Below are 21,149 nucleotides of genomic sequence, written 5' to 3'. Positions count from 1 at the left end.
CCATTTGACGCGACGTTTCCGAAACGGCCAACGTGCGTAAATAAAAGCAGGCAGACTCGCATGTTTACAGAACACTTTATTTACATGGCCCTTCACAGTGTAAAATAGAAGCTTTATTCATGGAAATACTTACAAAAAGGCCATTTTTTTTCCCACTGAACATTCTCTTTAAATAGTACTCTAGGGTTATTTACATCTTTACAGTGTATTCAAAATACTCTTTTGGTAGCGGCCTCTTCACAAACAAAGACAAGTATGGCAGATTTTGGTCCCTGTCCAAGGAGGGAGGGAGCGGAAGAGGGCTGCCCTCTGAGTCTGAAATCAACTCCTGACCTCTAGACATTATTTGTGTAAATTGGAGAACATTAAACAAGCCTGACCTAAAAAAAAAAAAAAAAGTTTAAAGGCTGTTTTTTTTTCATTTTAAATTACATAAATAAAGATTCTCAAATGTACACAAGTGCATTTGCTTTTAAGTGGTAAGAAGTTGCTTTGAGATTCATGGCGGAAAAAGGAGTTTAGGGGCTGGGTTAAGTTATTTGGCAGCAGCCAGCACGCTGGGACAGGCTGGCATCCGACACCTCGGTTCATCTACACTCCACCAGACAAGACGTTTGTGTTGCATATCAGCTGTTTCAGGCTAAAAGTGAAAGGGCAGGGAGGAGGGCTCCGATGTTATTGCTGATTGTGATGCATTAATGTGTCAGTTCCTGAGCTTTTTGTTTTTCCCGACTTTACTTTGAAAAAGACAGTTTTGTTTTTTTAAAGTTGACTGTCTCCAGATGCAACGATCGTTGTGGATCTGTTTTCTTCGCCGCCGCCCCCCTCCCCCGCCCCGCAAAGGGAACAGGAACTGGTGGTTTAGTCCAAAAGTTAAGCTACTACTGATATAGCATCAGTCTGCCAGGAAGACTACACGTTATTAGATTCAATGTTTCAAGCCCAATTGTTCAGCAGTCCATCTGGTGGAAAGCAGAAGGTCAATTTTAACAATTGCGAAGTGAACGGCCGGACTCTTATCCTCCACAAATCAGAAATAACACCATGGGGGGGAAAATAAAATAAAGTTGAATCGTGACTTTGAGCAAAGTCTCTCATGAGCATCTCCCCTGGATCCCATTTGACCCTGAGTTGTCTGAAAATACAACCACACGTGCCGATATACCCTTCATTATCAGTCCAATCACACTGTCACGTGACATTACATCCACACACAGGCTGTCATCTGACCCTCTCCAGAAATGCCCTTGTTTATTTCAGCACCCCTGTCTGAGAGATAACCACTCACATTTGTTAAAAGAAAAGAAAAATCTGATGAGGGGAGCTGAATAATTAAAGGGCAACATCTGAGGACGGGTTCAGAGAACCTTCCCGTACAAACTGTCCACAGGACAAACACGTCATTGCATAGGCCTTCACCTTCACACTTCACCTGCAGCGATATGTGCTTCCTCGCTCATCTTTTTTTTTTTTTTGCAAGTCTGAAAAATGCATCTGCATTACTCAGGGTCAGTACTGTCTTTGAGGATTACTGTGCAAACAACACAAGCATAATGCTCATTAAATGAATGAAGGAGTCCAGTGAAGAAGCGATGGTTTGGGAGCTGGATGCCGCCTTGTCTCATCTCTGCAGGGGCCCCTGGTACAGTAGGAGTGGTGGTTTGAGGGGGATGTGGAGGGTTGCCCGGTTTGGTTACCAGTAAGTTCAGTTTGGGAATGAGTTCGCGTTAGAACGTGTCCACGTGGTTCATGTTAGTGGCTCTGTTGTGGATCTCTTCGAGGAAGTTTTCCAGCTGTTCGATGAGAACGCGCTTCTTGAACCTTTGCAGAAGAAGAAGCAATGACACGTGTTAACATTTGCCTTTTAAAAACAACTCTGTAGCAAAGGAGATCATGAGCAGAAAATTATGATACGTTTTTGTTTCTTTGCATTTTGTTCGGTTCGTGAAACTGCAGATGTTTTAAATGCAGACTCCTGGTGCTAGGATACAGCTGCTCTTTACTTTAAGAGAGCTTATAAAGAAAGACAGTCCCCTTTTTCTGTTTGCAGCTCATTTTAAGTAAAAAAAAGAAAAAAGAATTAGGGGAGAGGTAATAACGCTCTGACATCAGAGGAGGAGGGCTGAACTTTGTACCTGGCTGCCTCTTTGATTATGTTTTGGAGGAAGATGAGCCGGGTGTCGAGAGTGCCCTGGATCTGTTTCAAGAGGAGGAAAATCTTCTCGTAGTCTGAAACAGAAAAAGCAAAGCGAACGAGGTTCAGTCGATTCAAGGAGAGCACATCCACTGAATCAAATCTTTGTATGTGTACAGCTGAATGTTAATAATAAACAAGATAAAAGACGTTCTCACTCATAAAGGAAACTAGAAAAAAAAAAAAACATTCCACAGCACGTTTTCAAAGTCCAGAGTGACGTCCAATGTTAGTTTGACGTGTACGGTCAAATCAACAGAGGAGATAAAGAAAGAAAAAAAAAAAAAAGTTTGCTTCTTTAAATTTACACACAGATACCTGCTGTTTTTCCTAGCTTTGTTTTTAAGAAAAACAGCTTTGCTTCTGGACAAACCAAAGCTTAAGTGCCATGAAAAACCACATTTATGTGGTTTCTTCTGGAACAAAAACAAGACAAAGATGTAACGAGGAAGAATGAAATACAAAGCAGCATCTTCAATTTAGCAGCCCTGCAATAAAAGCTGAAGCTTCGAATCTCTGTTTAGGTGATGATTCAATCACACTTGTGACTTTTAGATGCTACCATGGTTACATATGAGAAAAAAAAGCTCTTTAAAGTTAGTGGTAGCTGCTCTCCGTTTCTATTATTTTGTCCTCCCTGCCTATAGACCAGGTTTGGATACATACGTCTGCCAGGTTTTCTGATCTCCTTGGTGATGAGCGACCTGAGCTCATTGTTGACCTTCGTCGTCTCGGTGTGAATGTGCTTCTTCAGAGCTGAAGGCGTAATGTAGTGCTGCACCTGGTCGTCCATCAGCACCATCTCCGCTCCTCCCTCGCTGCCCAGTGGCAGCTCGCTTGGATGGGTCTGCCCGTTCTCGTCCTCATCCCTGTGCCGCATCGCCTGAGGATCCGCAGCAGTGTGGTTCTCCTGAAGGTCGGTGGGACTCGAGGGACGGTCCACCTCCGAGTCAGAGTTCCGGTCTGAGCCGTAGTGGTTCTGATCCACGTGGTTGATGATCAGGTCTGCTTCTGGTGCACCGTCGTTAACGTCCATGTCTACAGAAAGGTGGAAAAAACCAAAAACATTCACTGTAATCCAGATCGGCTGCGTAGGACGGGTCGTGCCATAACCCCACATTTTTCCTGCCTTGAGTTTTATATTCTGTGTGTTAAATCTACCCTCTGTTGACCAATTTCTCTAAATTTATGAAAAAAAAGTGCTTTTTTCTTAAGATACCATAATCACTGAATCATTATTAGGCCAGTACACTTGGTTATACACTCGGCACTAGAAGCATGCCATCAGTCATTATTAAGAATTACAGTATTAGTAGAAAAGATGTGCGACTGTCTCTTAGATCGTACCTGCTGAGTGTCGAGGGCTCGCAGACGGGGACACTGGAGGGGTGTAGGCTCTACCCAATCGCAGCAGAGGTGACATGCACCGGCGTCTCTTTGGACCTCCGCCCGGCACGTTGTTGCTGTCGCCAGGTCTCTTGCCCTTGTTCTGAGGGCCGGTCACAAACTCGTCTGCCTCGTCGATCATCATGCCCTGTAAAGAAAGTGAGGAAAATGGTACATCGGAGTGTTTTTCAGTGGTTAATTTACATTTGTCAATGTAACCAATAAGAAAACGAGAAGAGTAAAAAAGAGACTTGCCTTCTTGTCTAGTTTGAAGGGGTTGCCGAATGTGTGCAACCGTTTGGGCTGTTCGGGGTCTGCGTCTCGAAGAGGCTGGGGAGCAGCTTTAAGGAAGTCTTGGTAGTTTCCCATTTGGGCGATTGGCACGCTGTGGAGCTGGTCTGGAAGGGAAACAGATGCTTTGTCAAAAATGGAAAGAACAGCAATACATCTAACCTGCTTCTTACGCTGAAATTATGTTCACAACGTAGCATAATCACAGCCAAATAAGTGGGGAAAATGATTTGCACAGCGGGGTACCGGAGTCGTGGCCTCTGACAGTGCAGACGCTGGTGTTGAGAAGGTTTCTCCTCATTCGGCTGAGCTGGTCGAGCAGGTGGCTGCGGGGGATGTCGTACGGATTCCTAAAACTCTGAGGCTTCAGGCTCTGAGGATGACAGCAGACAGAAACACCGCTGTAGTTTCGACACCGGAGAGTGGATATACAGATGCATTCTGAGAGCGTGGACCATTTTTCAATAGCCCTCAAGTGCTCAAACCAACTACATAAAAACACAGCAATGCTATAAGCCTCAGGAGGGCAGCTGGGGAGAAGCCTGAAGAATCTGAGCACAGAGTGAGATTTCAAAAAGGAACTCCTCGCCAACTGAATCTAAACAGTCGCTCAACAGTAAAAACCAATGCTCATGCGTGTAATCATGTCAGAACAGCTCCCGATGATGAATGTGATCATGTTGAAGAAATGCAGATAATAATCCAACCCTACCTTGTTGAGCAGTGCCAGATGAAAGCCTTGAAACTCTTTGGGGTTAAGCTCCATGGGCAGGGCTGGGGCCTCTCCTGTGAGATTCTGTAGCTGCTGGATGAAGTCCCGACGCTGGGCTAGAGATATACTTCCGCCTCGCCATCGCACCTTGAGGCCAGGCTCCGGTGGCTGCTTTTTCCCAATCAAAGCGATCAGACGGTCATACTCGATTTTTGTCTGAAAATATGAGGAAATTAGGTTTTCTGGTCAGAAATGCCTTCCTATTTGGTGTCTTGAATATTGTAGCAGGAAAAAAGGAAATGCAGGAACTTAATAAGCAACACGTAAAACTGAAGAGAAGATTTAAAATGCATTACAATGCAGCTGTGCAAAGCTATAAGCTGCTTTATAAGTGTTTATCCTGCTGTACAAAGAACGACTGACACAAGGAAAGACAGCTGTAATAGCATAAAACATATTTGCATTAAAAAAACAACAACAACAAAAACAGCTGGTGCCTAATACCAAATAACCATTAAAATAACAGTAAGTTAGAAATTAAGGATGTGATGGTATCGCTGTGACACTTTCCAACACAATAAACATTTTTGTTCTTTCGTCATAAAATGTAGCCGCTGACAGAGAATTGAACACAGAGAGAAAAGCAGCACAAAGCACAAAATGATTTATCAGCCCGTGGACTCGTACACAAGCTGCCCCCCACTCAGCCAAGAGACTTTGTTTCAGTTGACAGTGTATTGATGCAAAGTCTAAATCTAGTGGAGCATTTTCAGTTCATCTATTCATCAAGTATAACTGTGCTAACAGACGTTCTCTGCAAATGCCTGTCATGCAATAGACTCAATACTTGAAATGTGCAATTCACTTGTATTTTTATTCCTATTTATCCCCTTCGTATATTTTATTTATATTGTATCTGTGTATATATATATATATATATATATATATATATATATATATATATATATATATATATATATATATATATATATATATATATATATATATATATATATATATATATATATATATATATATATATATATATATATATATATATATATAAAAATAATATTCTGTAACTCTGTAACTTCGGTCGTTGCTGTGCTTTTTTGGAAATCGAATTTCCCAGAGGAACCCACCCGAAGGATTAATAAAGTTCTATCTAATCTAATCTAATGTCTTTTGAGTGCAATTTAAAGCACTCAGTAAAAATAAGTGAATGAATGAAAGAAGATGATTTGACTGACGTGGATATCGATTTTCTATTTAAAGCCATTTGTTCTTTTTTTCCTTTAACTTTTTAATCAATGCTAAAGAAAATTAGGACAATGCAAATAGGCCATTACAGTGAACTCATGCTCAAGATCCCAGTTTGAGATGTTTTGAGCTTTGTGAGGTTGTGTGTTGTCAGGAGGAGGGATGGACATGGTCAGCAACAACACTCCTGTAGGCTGTGGTGTTTAAACGATGCTCAGTTGGTAATACGGGCTCAAAGGGAGCCAAGAAAATATCTCCTACACCATTACAGAGGATTTATGATCTAGAGCGTAACCTCATGAAAAACATAACAACATGCCAGGTCGACGTGACCCACAACTATTATGACTGGGCTGCTTGGCGCAGTCGACTCCTCCTGTGCAGTTTTTAGCTGAGTTTTCACAACAATCGTCATCTCAATGTAAGGATTAATAATCAAAGCATTAATATAAGGACTATAATCTCAGCAAATTCCTGGAGGGAGACTGCCGGGACACACGAGCATAAATGTCGGCAATGACATCAGCCACTTATGTAAGTTCTGTTGTAGGCTCTACAAAGACTCCCTGAAGAAGTCCAAATCAGGCATCACTCCACAACCAGAAGCCTGAACCACTGACACAAGGCAGGATGGATCCATGCTTTCACGCTGATTATGTCAAATTCTGACTCTACCATCAGTGACTGTCGCAACAGAAATAGAGACTCATTAGACCAAGAAACCTTTTCCTAATCTTCTATTGTCCAGTTTTGGTGAGTGCATGTGAGCTGCAGCTTCAGTTTCCTGTTCTTAGCCACAGGAGAGACATCAAGATCAGACGTCTGCTGCTGTAGCCCATCTGATTCAAAGTATGACGTGCTGTGCGTTCAGAGATGCTCTTCTGCACACGCTGATAATAATGAGTGGTTGCCTTGACCACGTCTACAAGCCTAAATGCACTGAGGTACTCCCATGTGATTGGCTGATTAGATATATCCCTTACTGAACAGATATCCCTAACAAAGCGACCAGTGAGTATAAAAATGTCATGATAAAACCAGGTTTCTTTGAAAGTTACTTTTCTAAACCAAAATTAAGATATTAAAATACTAATCAAACTGAGATAAAACATTTGAACTAAACTGGTGTTTATCTTTTTTTCTTTTCTTATTTTTTTAATTAAGAAAACTAGAAAAAAAACCCAAAATAATCCAAAACTACAAATTACACTATAAAAATCCATCAGTGTGGACTTTAGTGAAAACAGAAGGGCTTGACAACTGACAGACACTGCAACAAGCACAGCTTTGTGGAGTAGATTTAATATTAACAACTAACCTGCTGACTGAGCTTTTTCAGGTAGGAAACCACGCTGTAGCTCAGACCATACTCCAGGTTGTCAGCTAGCAGGTTCGGTGCTCCCATGATTCTTAAAGCCTTTCTTAGCGACTGTGAGAATAACACAGCAGTAAGAACAGTGCAGGCACAGCTTCGTACATTAACAACAACAACCACAAAAAAAGCCATTAATGAAAAGTTGAAGAGTGATAATAAGGCCACTGACCCCAATATAATACGGAGGCATCGTCTTCAGGTAGTTCTCAAAGGACTGTCGCCATTTAATGGTAGGCTTGAACTTGTGCACTTTAATCAAGTCATCTGTGGAAAACAATCAAACACAGATCACACAAAGAAATTCAATAATTAGGAACATGTTTTATTAAGAAAACTGAATTTAAAAAAAAAAAAAGTCATTTGTTTTGCTATTGCAGCAGATCGTTTAAATTTTCTAAAGCCCAAAACAAAGACTCTCCATCAACACCTACAGCGAGAGTAAAAATGAGGTGGCTGCACAGGTCTTACCCAGAAGCGGAAGAAGTACGGGGTAGTTGTAGGGCATTACAAACAAGTTGACGCAATTTAGAGCTGTGCTGGCCTTCAGGTAACCAAACGGCTGCCCCAGATCGCTGTACTTGGCACTGTTACATACAAACACCTGAAAAAACAGAAAGAGAAAAATCAGGAAGTGAGTTGTGACATTTGAACTTTTCAATCAGCAAACAAAAACAGAACCAGCTGATGCTGTCCGAGTTGTTTTTAGGTTTCATTTTATTTTAGTGTAAAGCCACTTTGGTTTTAAATATCCTACAGAAGTAAATTTCACTTCCTTGCTTACCACTTACTATTAGCCCTACAATATCATAACGCTGCATCTGGTCAGTGTCAGGAAAATATTTTCACTGCGTGATTCTTGTAATTGCTGATATAAAAGTCATTCTGAAAGTCTGCCACCTCATCTCTGATGATGACTCATGCCAAACATGGGGAAAAAACACCAAAATCAATATACGAGTGATGAATACAGAGACAACCTTTACTTTCAGGTTCCTGCCACAAACCAGGTAAAGCTTGGTGTGCGGGTACCAGCAGAGACTAGATGTTTCGATCTAATCACATGTGCTAAAGCTCAGTCTGTGCATGCCGACGGGCTATCGAATCATCGCTTCATTTGCTGCCACCCTTATTTATTTTTTTGGTACACTGAAAACCTGAAACCACACATCAATGTCTCAATATGTCTGAACATCTAATCAAGTACTTATCACATTGCTGTTAGGATGCATGTAACACGTTCCATGTGTGAGAGATTAAAATCCTCTTTGTCTACCTGGCTGTAAAGATTAAAAACACAGATTTCTGCTTTAATGCCAAACTTTCTTCTCAACAGCTGTTATTTTCTGTGGTTTCTGTGATGGTGCTGTACCTGCCAGCAGGTGTGCGGTGATTTCCTCTCCAAAATGTACTGTGTGAGGGGCGACGGCTCCAGCTCATACTTATCAAAGGGTACCTTGTCTATCACCATGGGTTCAGCATCCACGCAGGAGAAACGGACGTGGGGGTGGGCTGAGCGGGGAGGCTGGGAAGGTACACAGAAAGAGATACACAATGTTATGGTAAATATTAAAGAAGATCAACAACACCTGCTGGCGCCTAATAACACCAGTAGGTGTTGTTAATCTAAGCTAAGTTTAAGCAATGCGCAAAGTTGACCGTCTGAATACAGTTCAGGAAAAAAGAATCACGTCTGGCTGCTGCTTCTATTTCTACTGAAAGTGTAGAGTATATGTGTGAGCAGAGGAAAAGCTTATGAATGATAGCTAACATGCAATGCATGATCTATCATAATGAGTACTTCTTTGTTTGTTTAATTTTGATTACAGCTCATCTGTGCTTGGGCTGTTGCACATTCGTGTAGCTGTGACATCACTGCAGCCGGTTTGACGTCACCCCTGTGTTATCACGAGTTAGTCATTGTTTGCTATGGAATAAATGGTTAAAGTTAATAAGAGTGTGGCACTGTTACATTAGTGTGACTGATTATTCTTGTTAAACAAACAGGAAGAAGAAAAGTTGTTTAATGAAAGTGACAATGTGTGGGGCTGAATCCTGTAACTCCTGTGGAGGAGTTATCGTCTAATGGCCACTGAAGGCACATTACAGCTATAATGGATTTGTTTTTCCTTTTAATAAACATGAAAAAATAAACTTAGTAAGTGCCTTTCTTTTTATTGTTCTCACATTTTTTCTATTTTAAGATTCATAATCGAGCATACGGCTACTTTGTATCACTGCAGGCTGCTTCTAAAAGAGCGTCAGTCCCCACTGACTCCCACTAAAATAACCAGTGTTAGCAATTAAATTATGACATCTACAAAAGCCTGATACAAAATTAAAACAAAAAAACAAAAAGAACAAACAAACCCTGTAGCCATTTATCCCCTTCATAACAAAATTACAGAGTTTTGTCTTCTTGTACTTGCTTGTTTGCTAGGCCTCACCTCAGCTAATATAAGTCAATGAACTGAACCTCTGGGTGATGTTTTCTGCTGGTGGAGACCTTAAGAGCATTTTTAAAGGAAGTATTTTATTAATCAGGAAGTTTGTACTTCCTGAGAGAGTGAAATGTTGAAAACTTATTAGTCTGTTACTTAGCACAAATTAGCCATAAAACTAGCCAGACACTGGTTAGCACACCACTAAGGCCAACATGCTAAGCAAGCATGCTAGCCGTAGCTAATAACACTATACCAGTCTTGTAAATATGGTCACTTTTTGGCTATTAACACTTATATTATTAAAAAATAATTAGGAATAAAGTACATCTTTGTTAAGTTTTATAGAATTATAAGTGTATTCTGCTGTCAAGAGTAAAACTGTCCAATATATAAATACAAGAAAGGAACTATAGGGCTTTAAAGTCTCTTCTTTAATATTATTTTTACCTTTTTGGGCTCTTTTGTTCTGTGACATTATATTTATTTTACTAAGCTAGGTTGTCATTTCATTAATCTGCTGCAGTAACACAGATTATGTATTGCATAAATTGACAGATACCGGTTTCTTATCTCATATTTCTGTCGGTTCTTCTGCAACTTTCTTACCAATGTGGGGGAGTTCTGGTCTGGCCAGAAGGCTTCGGGGATGGGCCAGTGCCCGATGGGAACACCAGTTTTAGGGTTAGGTCGTACGTAGATCAGCTTGTGACAGCAGTGCCAAGGCTGCGGACCAGACTTCACCACTTCAGCTGGAGTGTCTGTGCAGGAATATAAGCAAAGCAAAACAAAAAACAAGGGGTTTATGAAATGCAGCATGAAACAAAATGCATCAGACAAGTGTGTCAGCAGTTAAATATGAAAGCAGGAGTTTAAACAGTGACACCCACCAGATGTTTATGAAAAAACAGGAAAGAAAAGCTCAGAATGGATTAAAACAAACACCAAGTGGGAGAGAGCAAAGAGCTCCTCTACTAATCAAACGCATGCAGCACAGCACATGTCAAAAAGCTCCTTTTATAATAAAAGACAATTCAACTTGAGAAAACCCAAAAGCAAACAAACAGAGGTGTGTCTTACCTTCTAGCGGAGGAGGGTCAGGTCCCGTCTTCTCAAAGTTTATCACTACTCCACTCTGGATTTTCTGCACCAAAGACTCCAGACACTGATTCAACATACGCTGGGAGAACACACTGTAAGAACGACCTGTAACGAAGACACACGTCTGTAAGTATAAATATCCCAAAACACGAGCGAGTCAATGGTGTTGCTAAAATTAAACGTTTTTCCTTGGTTGACTGTGGATCATTTCAAATGTTTTTTGGTTTAGCCGTTTAAAAGCTTAATTAATAGAATTTGTGGGCCAACTGGGAGCAGCAGAAACAACACGGGATGCATTTTCACCATGCTTTCACATTTTGTCAATTTCCTAGCAAAAAGCTGTCTATTTAGACCCTCCCACTTAGATCCTGACATTATAATGTGATTTTTTCCCCTCCTAATTAATAATAATTTGTTGTACTTTTTAGAGCAGATACTAGAAACCAAATTAAGAAATAACATCTGGCTTTAAATGTTCCACATTTTTCGTAAGCTAGTTTCTAATTGTGTCTTCTTTGCTTTGTTTGGTGCAGGTCAGACAGTGTACAGTGGGTCTATTAGAGCTTGTCTGCTAAAAGTTGCATGCTGCTGCTGGAACAGGGTTAAGACTGAATTGCAGACTAAATGAGCCATAAAAAATTGTGAGTCAGAAGAGGGAAAATACAGAAGTCTGATAATTCTGTTGATTGGTGCCAGGGTAAAAATAGGAAAACAATCTAACCGAAACTAGGGGGAAAAAGAAATTGCTACTTGCTGGGTCATCTCATTGAAATGTTTGCATTTGGCGACCAACTCGTCCAGAGGTCGAACGTGCACCACCCTCAGTCTCTGGGTGATGACTTTCAAACACATGGTGATCGCACAGGTTACTTAGTGGGATGCAACTTGTCTCCAAACAATTGCGCTCCGACTCGGGCTGACTGCAATTAATCTCAGAGAGATTGACAAAGGTTTGGAAATAATATAGATGCAGACAGACTGCATCAACCCGAGTCAGTCTGCAACAATGAACGCAACTTGTCTGCAGTGTGTCTTTTTTTTTTTTTTTTTTTTAACTTCAACCCATTGAGTCACAAACTCATAGCAGACCGACTCCATCTTATTACATTTTATCTCTACGTTGACACACCAAAGTCTCTTTGAAGTGTTCGTACACCTCGTCTTAGCAGCAACCATTTCAGACACAATCTCAAGTTCATTGCATGCAATAATTTTAGTCATGCCGGAGTCTCCAGTAACTGATTTCTCTGGTGTGACTGTAGCACAATTAACCAAAAATTATAAATAACTTGAGCTGAGATTTCTCAGACCTTTTTCCAATGAAGAGCTTCATCGAATTCTTCACTCATTCTAGGACTAGACTTAATCTTTGTCTCCGAAACTTACAGATAGAGACACAGAGGATTAAAAGTTCCCACTAAAACTTGTGTTTAAAGAACAAAAACTGCAGCAGCAGCAGTTTGGTGTTTATATAATGCACCTCAATGTCAGAGAAATCAAATGAACAAGAATAAAAGGGGTTAAGAAGGATCACTACATTACACTGTTTATGAAGTGCTTTGCTACTGGTGCAGTGCAATTTCAAGAGCTCTCTTCTTTACATATTGCTCATCTTTGTGCAGCCATATCAGCCATTTACACTACATGCAAATAGTGCATTTGCATGAAATGTGACTCTGAAAGGTCAAAATCTCTCTTTGCTGTTTTTGTCACGCCATCAATCGCATGTGTAAAATTAAAAAAGTCAGAAAAACCATCTTTCAAAGCTACAACTGACTAGTCTAACTTAGCCTTCCTGTCATTCAACTTCACCTCGAGTGACCTTGTTGTGCACCCATTCACTCGCTCATTTCAATAGGCTGTGGCTTTGTGTCAGGTCTGCCATCAGCAGTAATGGACAGGCAGCATGTACTGTAGACTGCCGCTGACAATGGACCTGTGTCATGTTCTGCATTCAGCGCCACCGGCTGCGACACGCAGCTTTGGAGTCCTCTGTTCTCTATATGTGTGCATGGGTTAATCTTAACCTGCCATCAGCATCATTCTAGTTCGTTCCTCCTGCCAGCTGCTTCCAAAACAAAGCTACGTGAGGAATGGAGACAGAGGGGATAAAAGTCTGCTTCTATAAGTGAATGTTCTGGCAGCCGGACTTTGGCTGGAGATGGAGGGATTACAGATAAAAATCGCTGGCTAGAAAGTCTCTTGACAGGACTTAGGCAGGACAAAGGCAGTCCGATTATGGACCAGGTGGGAAAATCTAGTCATTCTAACCTTAATCAGCAATTACTACCCAAGTACACTTAAACAAAGCACTTAACCCTTCCACAATAGCTCCAGCAGGGGTTAAAATAAGAGCACAGTGTAGCTGCATTGGGCTGTTAAAACACAACTCTGAATATTGAGCAAGACAGTGCCTAGACACCGCTCAGGGCTGTCCCCTGTTGAAGTGGGCTCTGCTTTAAAATTTAAGCTTCTGACACTTCCAAGAGGAAAACATCTGATCTGTTTATTTTTCACTCAGAATAAGGAGCTTTTACTTCTGTAGACTAAACTGAAGCAGTAAAATGGTTTTCTTAATCTTAGGCTGTTCATGCTGTCATTTAAAATGTATGTCTACAGCCTACTCTACCTGGCTTATGTTATTTTGTTTAATTGCGTAATTCCTTGTATGCTGGTTATGTTTCCATGCGTGATACAATAATAATAATTTAAAAAAAAAAAACAACAACAACTCCTTAACATCACCAACTTAAAGTGAAGTACCCGACAAGCACTTCAGACTGCATTACCCATGGTGCAGCTCTTCCATAAAACCTGTCCTGTCTTTAAATGCTCTTAAATCATCTTTGAAACTTCGGCATATAAAGCATATGAATCAGTACATAAACTCCAGAGCTACAAAAGGCAAACCGAGTGTACTTAAAAGCTGAGAAATGCCTGTCAGAGCTGATCTGTAAGTACACAACAACCAGCAGCTCGTATCAGTCCGCCTACCTCCAGTGACCTCACACATGGGGGTGATTGGAGAATCGTCAGACGGGACGCCGCCGAGGGGCTCGGGCTCCACCGAAGCGTTGCCGGAGATACGTAGCACCAAAGCAAACAGACGCTGGTCCCAGCGAAACGGCTCCTTCGTCAGCTCGCTGCCCGGCAGCGGCGTGGTCAGAGGTAGATGTAGCTGGACAATGAAACAGATCACAGGATGAGATGACAGACCTGCGTTAGAACAGATTTACTGTGTTGCTGTTCTCTCTAATATCGCCGTTTGTTTTAGGTTACTGTGGGGAAACTTGGGCAATAAATGAACAACACTTTTATGGCGGTATTGATAAAGTGCCTTCATTTACAGGGTATTAAAGTGGCACGGAGGGCTCAGCTCGCACTTCTAACCTTGCAGTTATACCCTTTGTCATAATTTGGGCTAAAGGAATTTAAAAGTAACTGCCTATATAATTTTTGTTTGCATAGGTTGAAAACATGACTGTTTACTGCATTTGTAAAGAAAAAAAAATAGTGCATTTTCATACTGAGCAATGATTTTTCTTTATTTTCTACATTTTCAAGAGTGTTTAATCAGTCAAAACAGGAAGTGCAATCAATGATTAAAAAGTAGCTGTTTTAATAAATTCAATAAAAATGCCAAAAATATTACTGGTTTTGGACTCAAATGAGACTCTTCATTGGTATTTTTAGATTTTGATGAGAATAAATTAAGGTTTTTGGGTTTTTTTCTGCTGAATGTGTCAGCTGGGGAAGTTGTCTTCCTTGATGTTTTAGGACCAAATGATTAATCAATAAGTAAGTACATCAAACTTCTCTGTTTCTAAGACAATAATAACAAAGCTACTGATAACACTTCTAAGCATGAAAAGTAGCTTTGTTATTATGTGAGTGGACAATATGATAAAGCACTTCACAGTAGAGCTTCTGTGGTTTAAACTTTAGCCATCTTAATCACAGTCAAAGGACGAGGGTTTGGTAAAGTTTGACGTGGTGCGGTTAGACTCCTAAAGTATCACCCAAACAAACAGAACGCTCTCCTGATTGGAGATGCAGGCTGACCTCATCTTGGACACCGCCGCTGCTGGTCAACTTGTTGCCGTCTGTAATTGCGATGATGATGGCAGGTTCAAGGAAAAAAGGATTCCTTCCCTAAAAAAAGAAAAGAAAAAAATAGGACATATTGAAGACTAAATGAAAAACGAAACCATGCCGAATTAATTCAGCATTCAGACTCCCAGAGGCAACTTAGGGTCACCCTGCACAAAGAAATGAGAAAGACACAAACAAGCTATAAAAAACAAGACACAAAAATAGGGGGGCTGTTCTCACATCTGTTAAAACTGTGCTTACAAAAGACGTGATCACCATTAATACCTGTATTTAGCAAGTGTGGCTTTATGGCCTTCTGCGATCCGACGCATAAATAAGCACCGTGAATGCATCATTACAAACAGCAGATAAATTACACGGGACATATTTAAGAAGCGTGTGAAATAGAAAACCTTGACTCAAAGGGAAAACAAACAGAGTAAGAGTTCAGTATTTAGTGTCTGCAGTATATGTTCACTCTATACTCCACAACAGCAGAGCTCATTATCCGAGGAGCTACACGAAACCTCTTTCCTGCTGGACCCCATGATATTTCATGACATCAGCGCTCCACTCTGATGAAATTAAACTGGAGCAGCACTGCATTTATCACTGTGCATCAGCCTTGTGGGATCTCCACAGAGCCACTAGGTGAGGTAATAGCGTAAAAAGAAAACAAAAAAACCCTCAACAAAGACTGACAAGTGCTGCCAGCAAACCGGACTTCACTGCAGAGTCACAGTGACTCCATAAGGGCCTCCTGTTCTGACAGCAGAGCCATTATTAATGGACGTGGAGCCACACTGTTTGGGCTCTACCTGTAGGCTGCGCTTTCTGCTGAATGATGCATCTGTCCAGTCACATAATCGGCCCAAAGTAAACAGAGCAGGATACGACCAAGACCCCACTGTGCTGCAGGTATCCATGACAACCTGGCAACCCCCCCTCAAAAATTCCTTCATGATATCGAGCACTTAGTTGGCATGCTGACTTGATGATCGGGCTAACTTGCCAGTCAAGCGATGAATTTATCCATGTCATATCAGCTGCCGGAGCTTTTACTCGTGCTTAAATAAAGCCAAATGCGACTACTAAAAATAGATGACACATGACGACAGCCTATCAGGGGAGCCGGTGTAAGAATAAAGCGTTTTGACAACTTCTCAAAATGTGCCCAGCTGCTTTTCATGTAAAAGACAAGACAGTATCTATATATTTTGGGTAATTTGAAAGATAAAAACAAGTCATCTGAAGACATCTCTTTGTGCTTTCAAAGAGAAGAAAACACAGTGGGCATTTCTTATAACTGGTTAATGATGATAATGAGATATTACATTAGTAAATGGAGAAATAATAGGTAATTCATCATGTTTAAGACCCGTCTATGCAGTCAGCTACCGCTACTGTGATGTGCTTTCCACAATGCCATGATAATGGAGATCCATTAAAGCGCCGGCCATCACTCCAGCTGACACTCTAACTTACCACCAAACAACACTGGCCATATCATTTCTTCACGTTCATCCTTTCTTCTGCTCTTTCATTGCTCTTAATGAAACTGATCAGTGTCAGGATTACCCGCCGGCCGTCTCCCCCCTCTACCTCCATACCCTTCTTCATCTCCCAGGGGAGAGTCGTTTCAGATGCCTGGCAACCTGGAGCGCTCTTTGTTACTGTAGACTGAGGCACTCCAGGGCAATATTAACTCCCCCATCTCCCCCCGTTAACCCCCCAGGGCTCCACCCGCTGGACGACATGGAGCACTGACTTATGATACAAAGGGCCCTTTAAATAAGAAAACAGAAGAAAAGCGCACACACACACGGTCATTTTAGATGTGTTTTCATGCGGAAGTGCCCTCTTCCTAGTTCCCTTGAAACGCTTCTCTGGTTAAATGGTAAACCCTCACTTAAAAGGAAATGTAACTAAACAGAAGACAGCAGAAACAGCTTACGGGAGTTATTAAGCACCACTACACTTGTGTAATCAGTTAGATGACGTACTGAAAGGTTTTTAGATTTTGACTCAAGTTCATTGATTCCTCTAGCTTTTAGTGTTACCAGCATTTCCTGCCCACACACATTTGTTACGTTAAAATATCCTCTAGGAGTACCAAACACTTGTGTTGGGCTCACATTTTAAATTACAGCCCATGTTCACAATAACTCCACTTTTGTAAAGGACATACTAAGCATATATAAACTACATACATGCACTCCATACTAGTAATTGCCAAGCCTCCTGCTGGAAATAGGCAGAAGAGGGAGAACTAGTCATTAAATTATAGCCACTGTCAAATCAACCTGTAATTAGAGGTCAGCAGTGACAGCGCGGGACGCAGTAACCTCGACCTTGGCTTGTGTGTTCAAAATCGGACAGTCTGACGGTGTCGCTGGTATTTTTTTTTTTTTTTTCAAACGACCAAAGAGTGTCTGACATGCATTATGCATGCTGCATGTATGCATTACCTGGGCTGGTAGGGATCTTCTGTTTATTACTCAGGAAATGCCTAATTAAACATTCATTACTGCTCCCATACTCCCCCACTTACCTCCGCACAGGAAAACAGATGTCCAGATTCTGTATCAACCACAAGCGTGCAGATTCACCTACCACTCTAACTGGGTATGGGCTAGACTTCACAGCTTACATTAATAATGACCACTTTGTTTCATATGCAAAAAAAAAAAATTGCATTTCAGTTTCAACGCTGGCCAGGAGATGAGAAAATCTCAAGAAGGTGAGATGCTGAATAGCAAGCAATATGCTTTCTGTTGGCTTCAGCTTTTCTTTTTCTAATGAGACTAAACCAAAGTCAAGTTTCTCTGGTCACTTTGTCCAACCCTGCACAGCTAAAGGCAGATCTGAACATCTGTTACACATGAGTCAGTGAGCTGGCATAAGAGTGGTGGTCTGAAACTTTATCATGCAAATCTACGTTTAGCTACTAATACTGGATTTAAATTGAAGAGGGAACTTGGCCAGCATCACGCTGTACTAGCTCCAGACTTTGTGGGCTTGGAGAATATTTCTTAGCAATACTGAGTCTGAATGAGTTTTATGTGAATAGCTTACAGCTGTAAATCAGGCCCACTGTGTCGTAAAGCTGCAGTATGGAAATCTTTCTAAGCTGCACAATACAACTGGAATAACATCGATAATTTTAAAGTAAACCACATTTTTCCGTCAGCGTGTATCCAGGAGCTTTTTTCAATATCCTCACATTTGTGGTCTTGTTAGATGGATCCCCATTTTTGAAGCAGACTTGAGCGAAACAAAGAAAAGGGCGACAGTCTTCAACCTCAGCATCAGTGAGCATTCACATTAACCAAAAGATAAAAACACAAGAGTATGTTCATCATGGTACAGATCCGTGGTACTGGTACTGCTATATAGCGCCTGTCGCCTCACTTTTGAGCACTCAAAATACTTTTCACTACATCTGTCAATCACCCAATCAGAAACACACGCACATTCATACAGTGCTTTTATCTACAGCTAAGCACTTCCGCCAAACATTCACGCACACCCACTCTGATGGATGCATCGGGGGCAACAGGGTTCAAGATCTTGCCGAAGGATACTTTGACACATAGACGGGAGGAGCCGGGGATTGATCCGTCGACCTTTCGATCGGTAGATGACCCGCTCTACCACCTTGCCCAGTGATTCATCATAAAAGCACAAAAGTCCTCTGACAGGCTTGAAACTACATAATTTAGACTGACCTGGTTAAAACTGCAAAAGTCTTATTCCAAAGCTCTAAAATAACTCCCAGCTTGATTAAAATTATGTTTAGCTTTGTGTTTACGTGCACACACACCACAGAGTGGCCAGACCATTTATGAACTAAATAATAGATATAAATATTAGAACCACCTCTTATAATAATCCAGTGCATTTTAACAAACTGGCCATAAAGCTGAAGTGACACAAGCCTACACTAGTTTATATACAACTATATATATATATTTTTAAAAAGCATCTAGCTTTCAGAGCATATTTGTGCAGACAGAGCCTGCAATAGATCCTTAGAGTTTCAAAACATAATGCATTTTCTTGCTTAAAAGCTCATTTACAGGTGTAATAATTCCATGTCCTTGATGAGAGCAGTGACATATGTAACACAAACTAAAGTTACTAATCAATGATGGGGGAAGAAAGAAAATAAGAAAGCTACGTTGCTCCTGCTGCTTGGACTTGCTGTCATGATTGTGTCGTATGGCTGAGGATGTGTGGGTCCACAGTATGAAAGTGGTTGATGCTTGTAAGACTGGGAGATAGCAGAAAGGGGTGGGGTGAGGGGGGGTAGGTGGGTGGGTGAAGTGGGTCTGTTTGGGCATTTAGCACTTTATGAGCCTGATTTCTTCTCCACCTGTTTCATTGCTACATACCTGTCCATAGTTGTCTATCCCAGTCACTAATCTATTGAGATTGAGTAAATCAAAAGCGTTCCTCAAGGATTGGCCAATAGTTGTGAGTCCAGTTGCTTGGAGGTTCCTCAACTCTGTCATGAATGTGGCATGGCTCTCTTTCCATCCAGCCTTAAAAAAAAAACAAAAAAAACAAACCCAAACAAAACACAACATAGCAGCTGGTTAATAACATGCACAAAGCTAAATAACTACCCCACTGTTGTGACCAGCAGGCAACTTCTAAGGAAACTAGTGGTTAACTTCACTGGTTTTATTGAGAGTCTGAGCTAATAAATATCTAAATAGGTCGCTTCCTCTCTATCTGCCCAGACTAATAATTTGACAGCACTGCAGCCACAGGACGTTGATCCGTTTCTACCAGGCTGCTGCGCTCGGCTCCAGATCAGAAAATCGCAAAGTAGCAAAGTCGCAATGTGTGCAGTGACTAAAGTGGCAATTTGGTCTAAAGAAGTAAAGTAGGCTAGTCTGTCATCCCCGCTTCTCCTCCTCCTCTACTCTCCCTCCCTCCTAGATATCACCTCGCTGTATAAATAACACCCAGAGTTCCTTGCTGCTCACATTGAAACAAAATGTCGGCCATGTTTTAAAAGGGGTATGAAAGCTCCTCCTGAAGATTTTTCTCTACACAGTTGATGTAGTGATCACAACGTGGTGCAGCGATGGAAGGACAGTCAATCTGCGCAATGTAAAGCCGGACATGACCCGAAAACAAACTCTACCTTTATCCCGAACGGAACATCTTCAAAATTTACCAACATATACCGGTCCCCTCGGCTCGCCGGATCTCTCCCTCTGAGCTGTGGAAATAGTAGAGAATTATTTACGGTTATCGAGAGATCAGCTTTGACAGGCGAGCTTGCAACAGCAAAACGATGAACTGAACTGCATTCCCGCTCGGGATCTCTCAATATTAATGTGTCCCGTGGTTACAGTACCTTCATAAAAGTCTCAACAGCGCCTTTTGCTATGTCCAGATAGGTAGTGCCCAGATGGGTGCGCTGGTTCATTGAAGCGGACGTGTCTATCAGAAAAAGTAAAACGGGCATTGTGATGGTAATGACACGTTCTGCATGGACTTGGTGTCAGTACAACCGGCCAAAACGGAAAAAAATCTTTTGTTCTCCTGCCGCCTGTATCACCTCTCAGCTAGCTAGCTAGCTGGCTAACTGTCTGTCTCACACATTCTTTCAAAAAAGTGTAAGAATAGTGAGTGTAGAAGCCCTTTCCGGGCGAACTAAACTAAAAACCTCAAACCCTAGGGGCAGGTTATGGATTCACGAGGGATTTTGATAATTTTTACAATATTTTGTAAATATTCCTAAGTTTCATAGTAACAAAGTTCCCCCTCACAGTGAGTCCCTGCTTCTCCCTACACTGAATGCGCTGTGTCTTGTCCACTGGTTTTAACCTAAGCTCCGCGCCTGACCCCGCCTCCCAAGCGGTCTTGCAGTGTCACGTGTATATACACTCTCTTCTTATTGGCGGTCTCAGGCTCCTCATTACCATATCCAAATAAGGCCAAAGCAGACTGTCTCATGCGCATGCTTGCTTGCCCGAGAGGCAGGAATGCAAGGAAAATATTCTGTACATACATTGTGTGATAAAGAATACAGCATATGTGGCGATGCGCTCTTTTATCGGAGCCTTACCGCAGTTTGTTGAGGTGTTGTTATTTAGGAACAGGCATGTGTCTGCTCTTAGATCTGATTACATAATCAACATTTACTTCATCCTATGCGCGGGCGTGGGCTAGTGTGAAAGACAACCCTTCAAGACTATAGAGAGATAAACTGGAGGCACTATCATATAAAAACAACTGTAAAATATCAACCAAGGAATGCACCTAGGGCAAACAGAAACTACT

The 21,149-nt window shown here is 41.4% G+C and overlaps 1 protein-coding gene across 1 annotated transcript; it reads right to left on the bottom strand.

The window, feature by feature from the left end:
- Positions 1–64: 64 nt before the first annotated feature.
- On the bottom strand, positions 65–20,673 carry ints6 (integrator complex subunit 6). Its single transcript, XM_086266120.1, has 18 exons — positions 20,221–20,673; positions 20,005–20,082; positions 19,244–19,393; positions 14,820–14,909; positions 13,752–13,935; positions 10,737–10,862; positions 10,266–10,417; positions 8,588–8,740; positions 7,687–7,819; positions 7,388–7,482; positions 7,162–7,272; positions 4,584–4,799; positions 4,118–4,244; positions 3,836–3,978; positions 3,542–3,728; positions 2,861–3,232; positions 2,136–2,229; positions 65–1,821 (listed from the first exon to the last, which is right to left on the bottom strand). The coding sequence occupies exons 1-18, from the start codon at positions 20,329–20,331 to the stop codon at positions 1,728–1,730; spliced, it is 2,616 nt and encodes an 871-aa protein (XP_086122246.1). The 5' UTR covers positions 20,332–20,673; the 3' UTR covers positions 65–1,727.
- Positions 20,674–21,149: the final 476 nt, after the last annotated feature.

The sequence above is a fragment of the Aulonocara sp. 'chitande type north' Nkhata Bay genome, linkage group LG16, assembly GCF_057382095.1.
Source record: "Aulonocara sp. 'chitande type north' Nkhata Bay isolate Kocher_YH1m ecotype deep benthic linkage group LG16, A_spYH_male_GT1.1, whole genome shotgun sequence".
NCBI classification, from domain to species: Eukaryota; Metazoa; Chordata; class Actinopteri; order Cichliformes; family Cichlidae; genus Aulonocara; species Aulonocara sp. 'chitande type north' Nkhata Bay.
The sequence above is the reverse complement of the archived record's forward strand: the minus strand, read 5'-3'. Positions and strand labels throughout refer to the sequence as shown.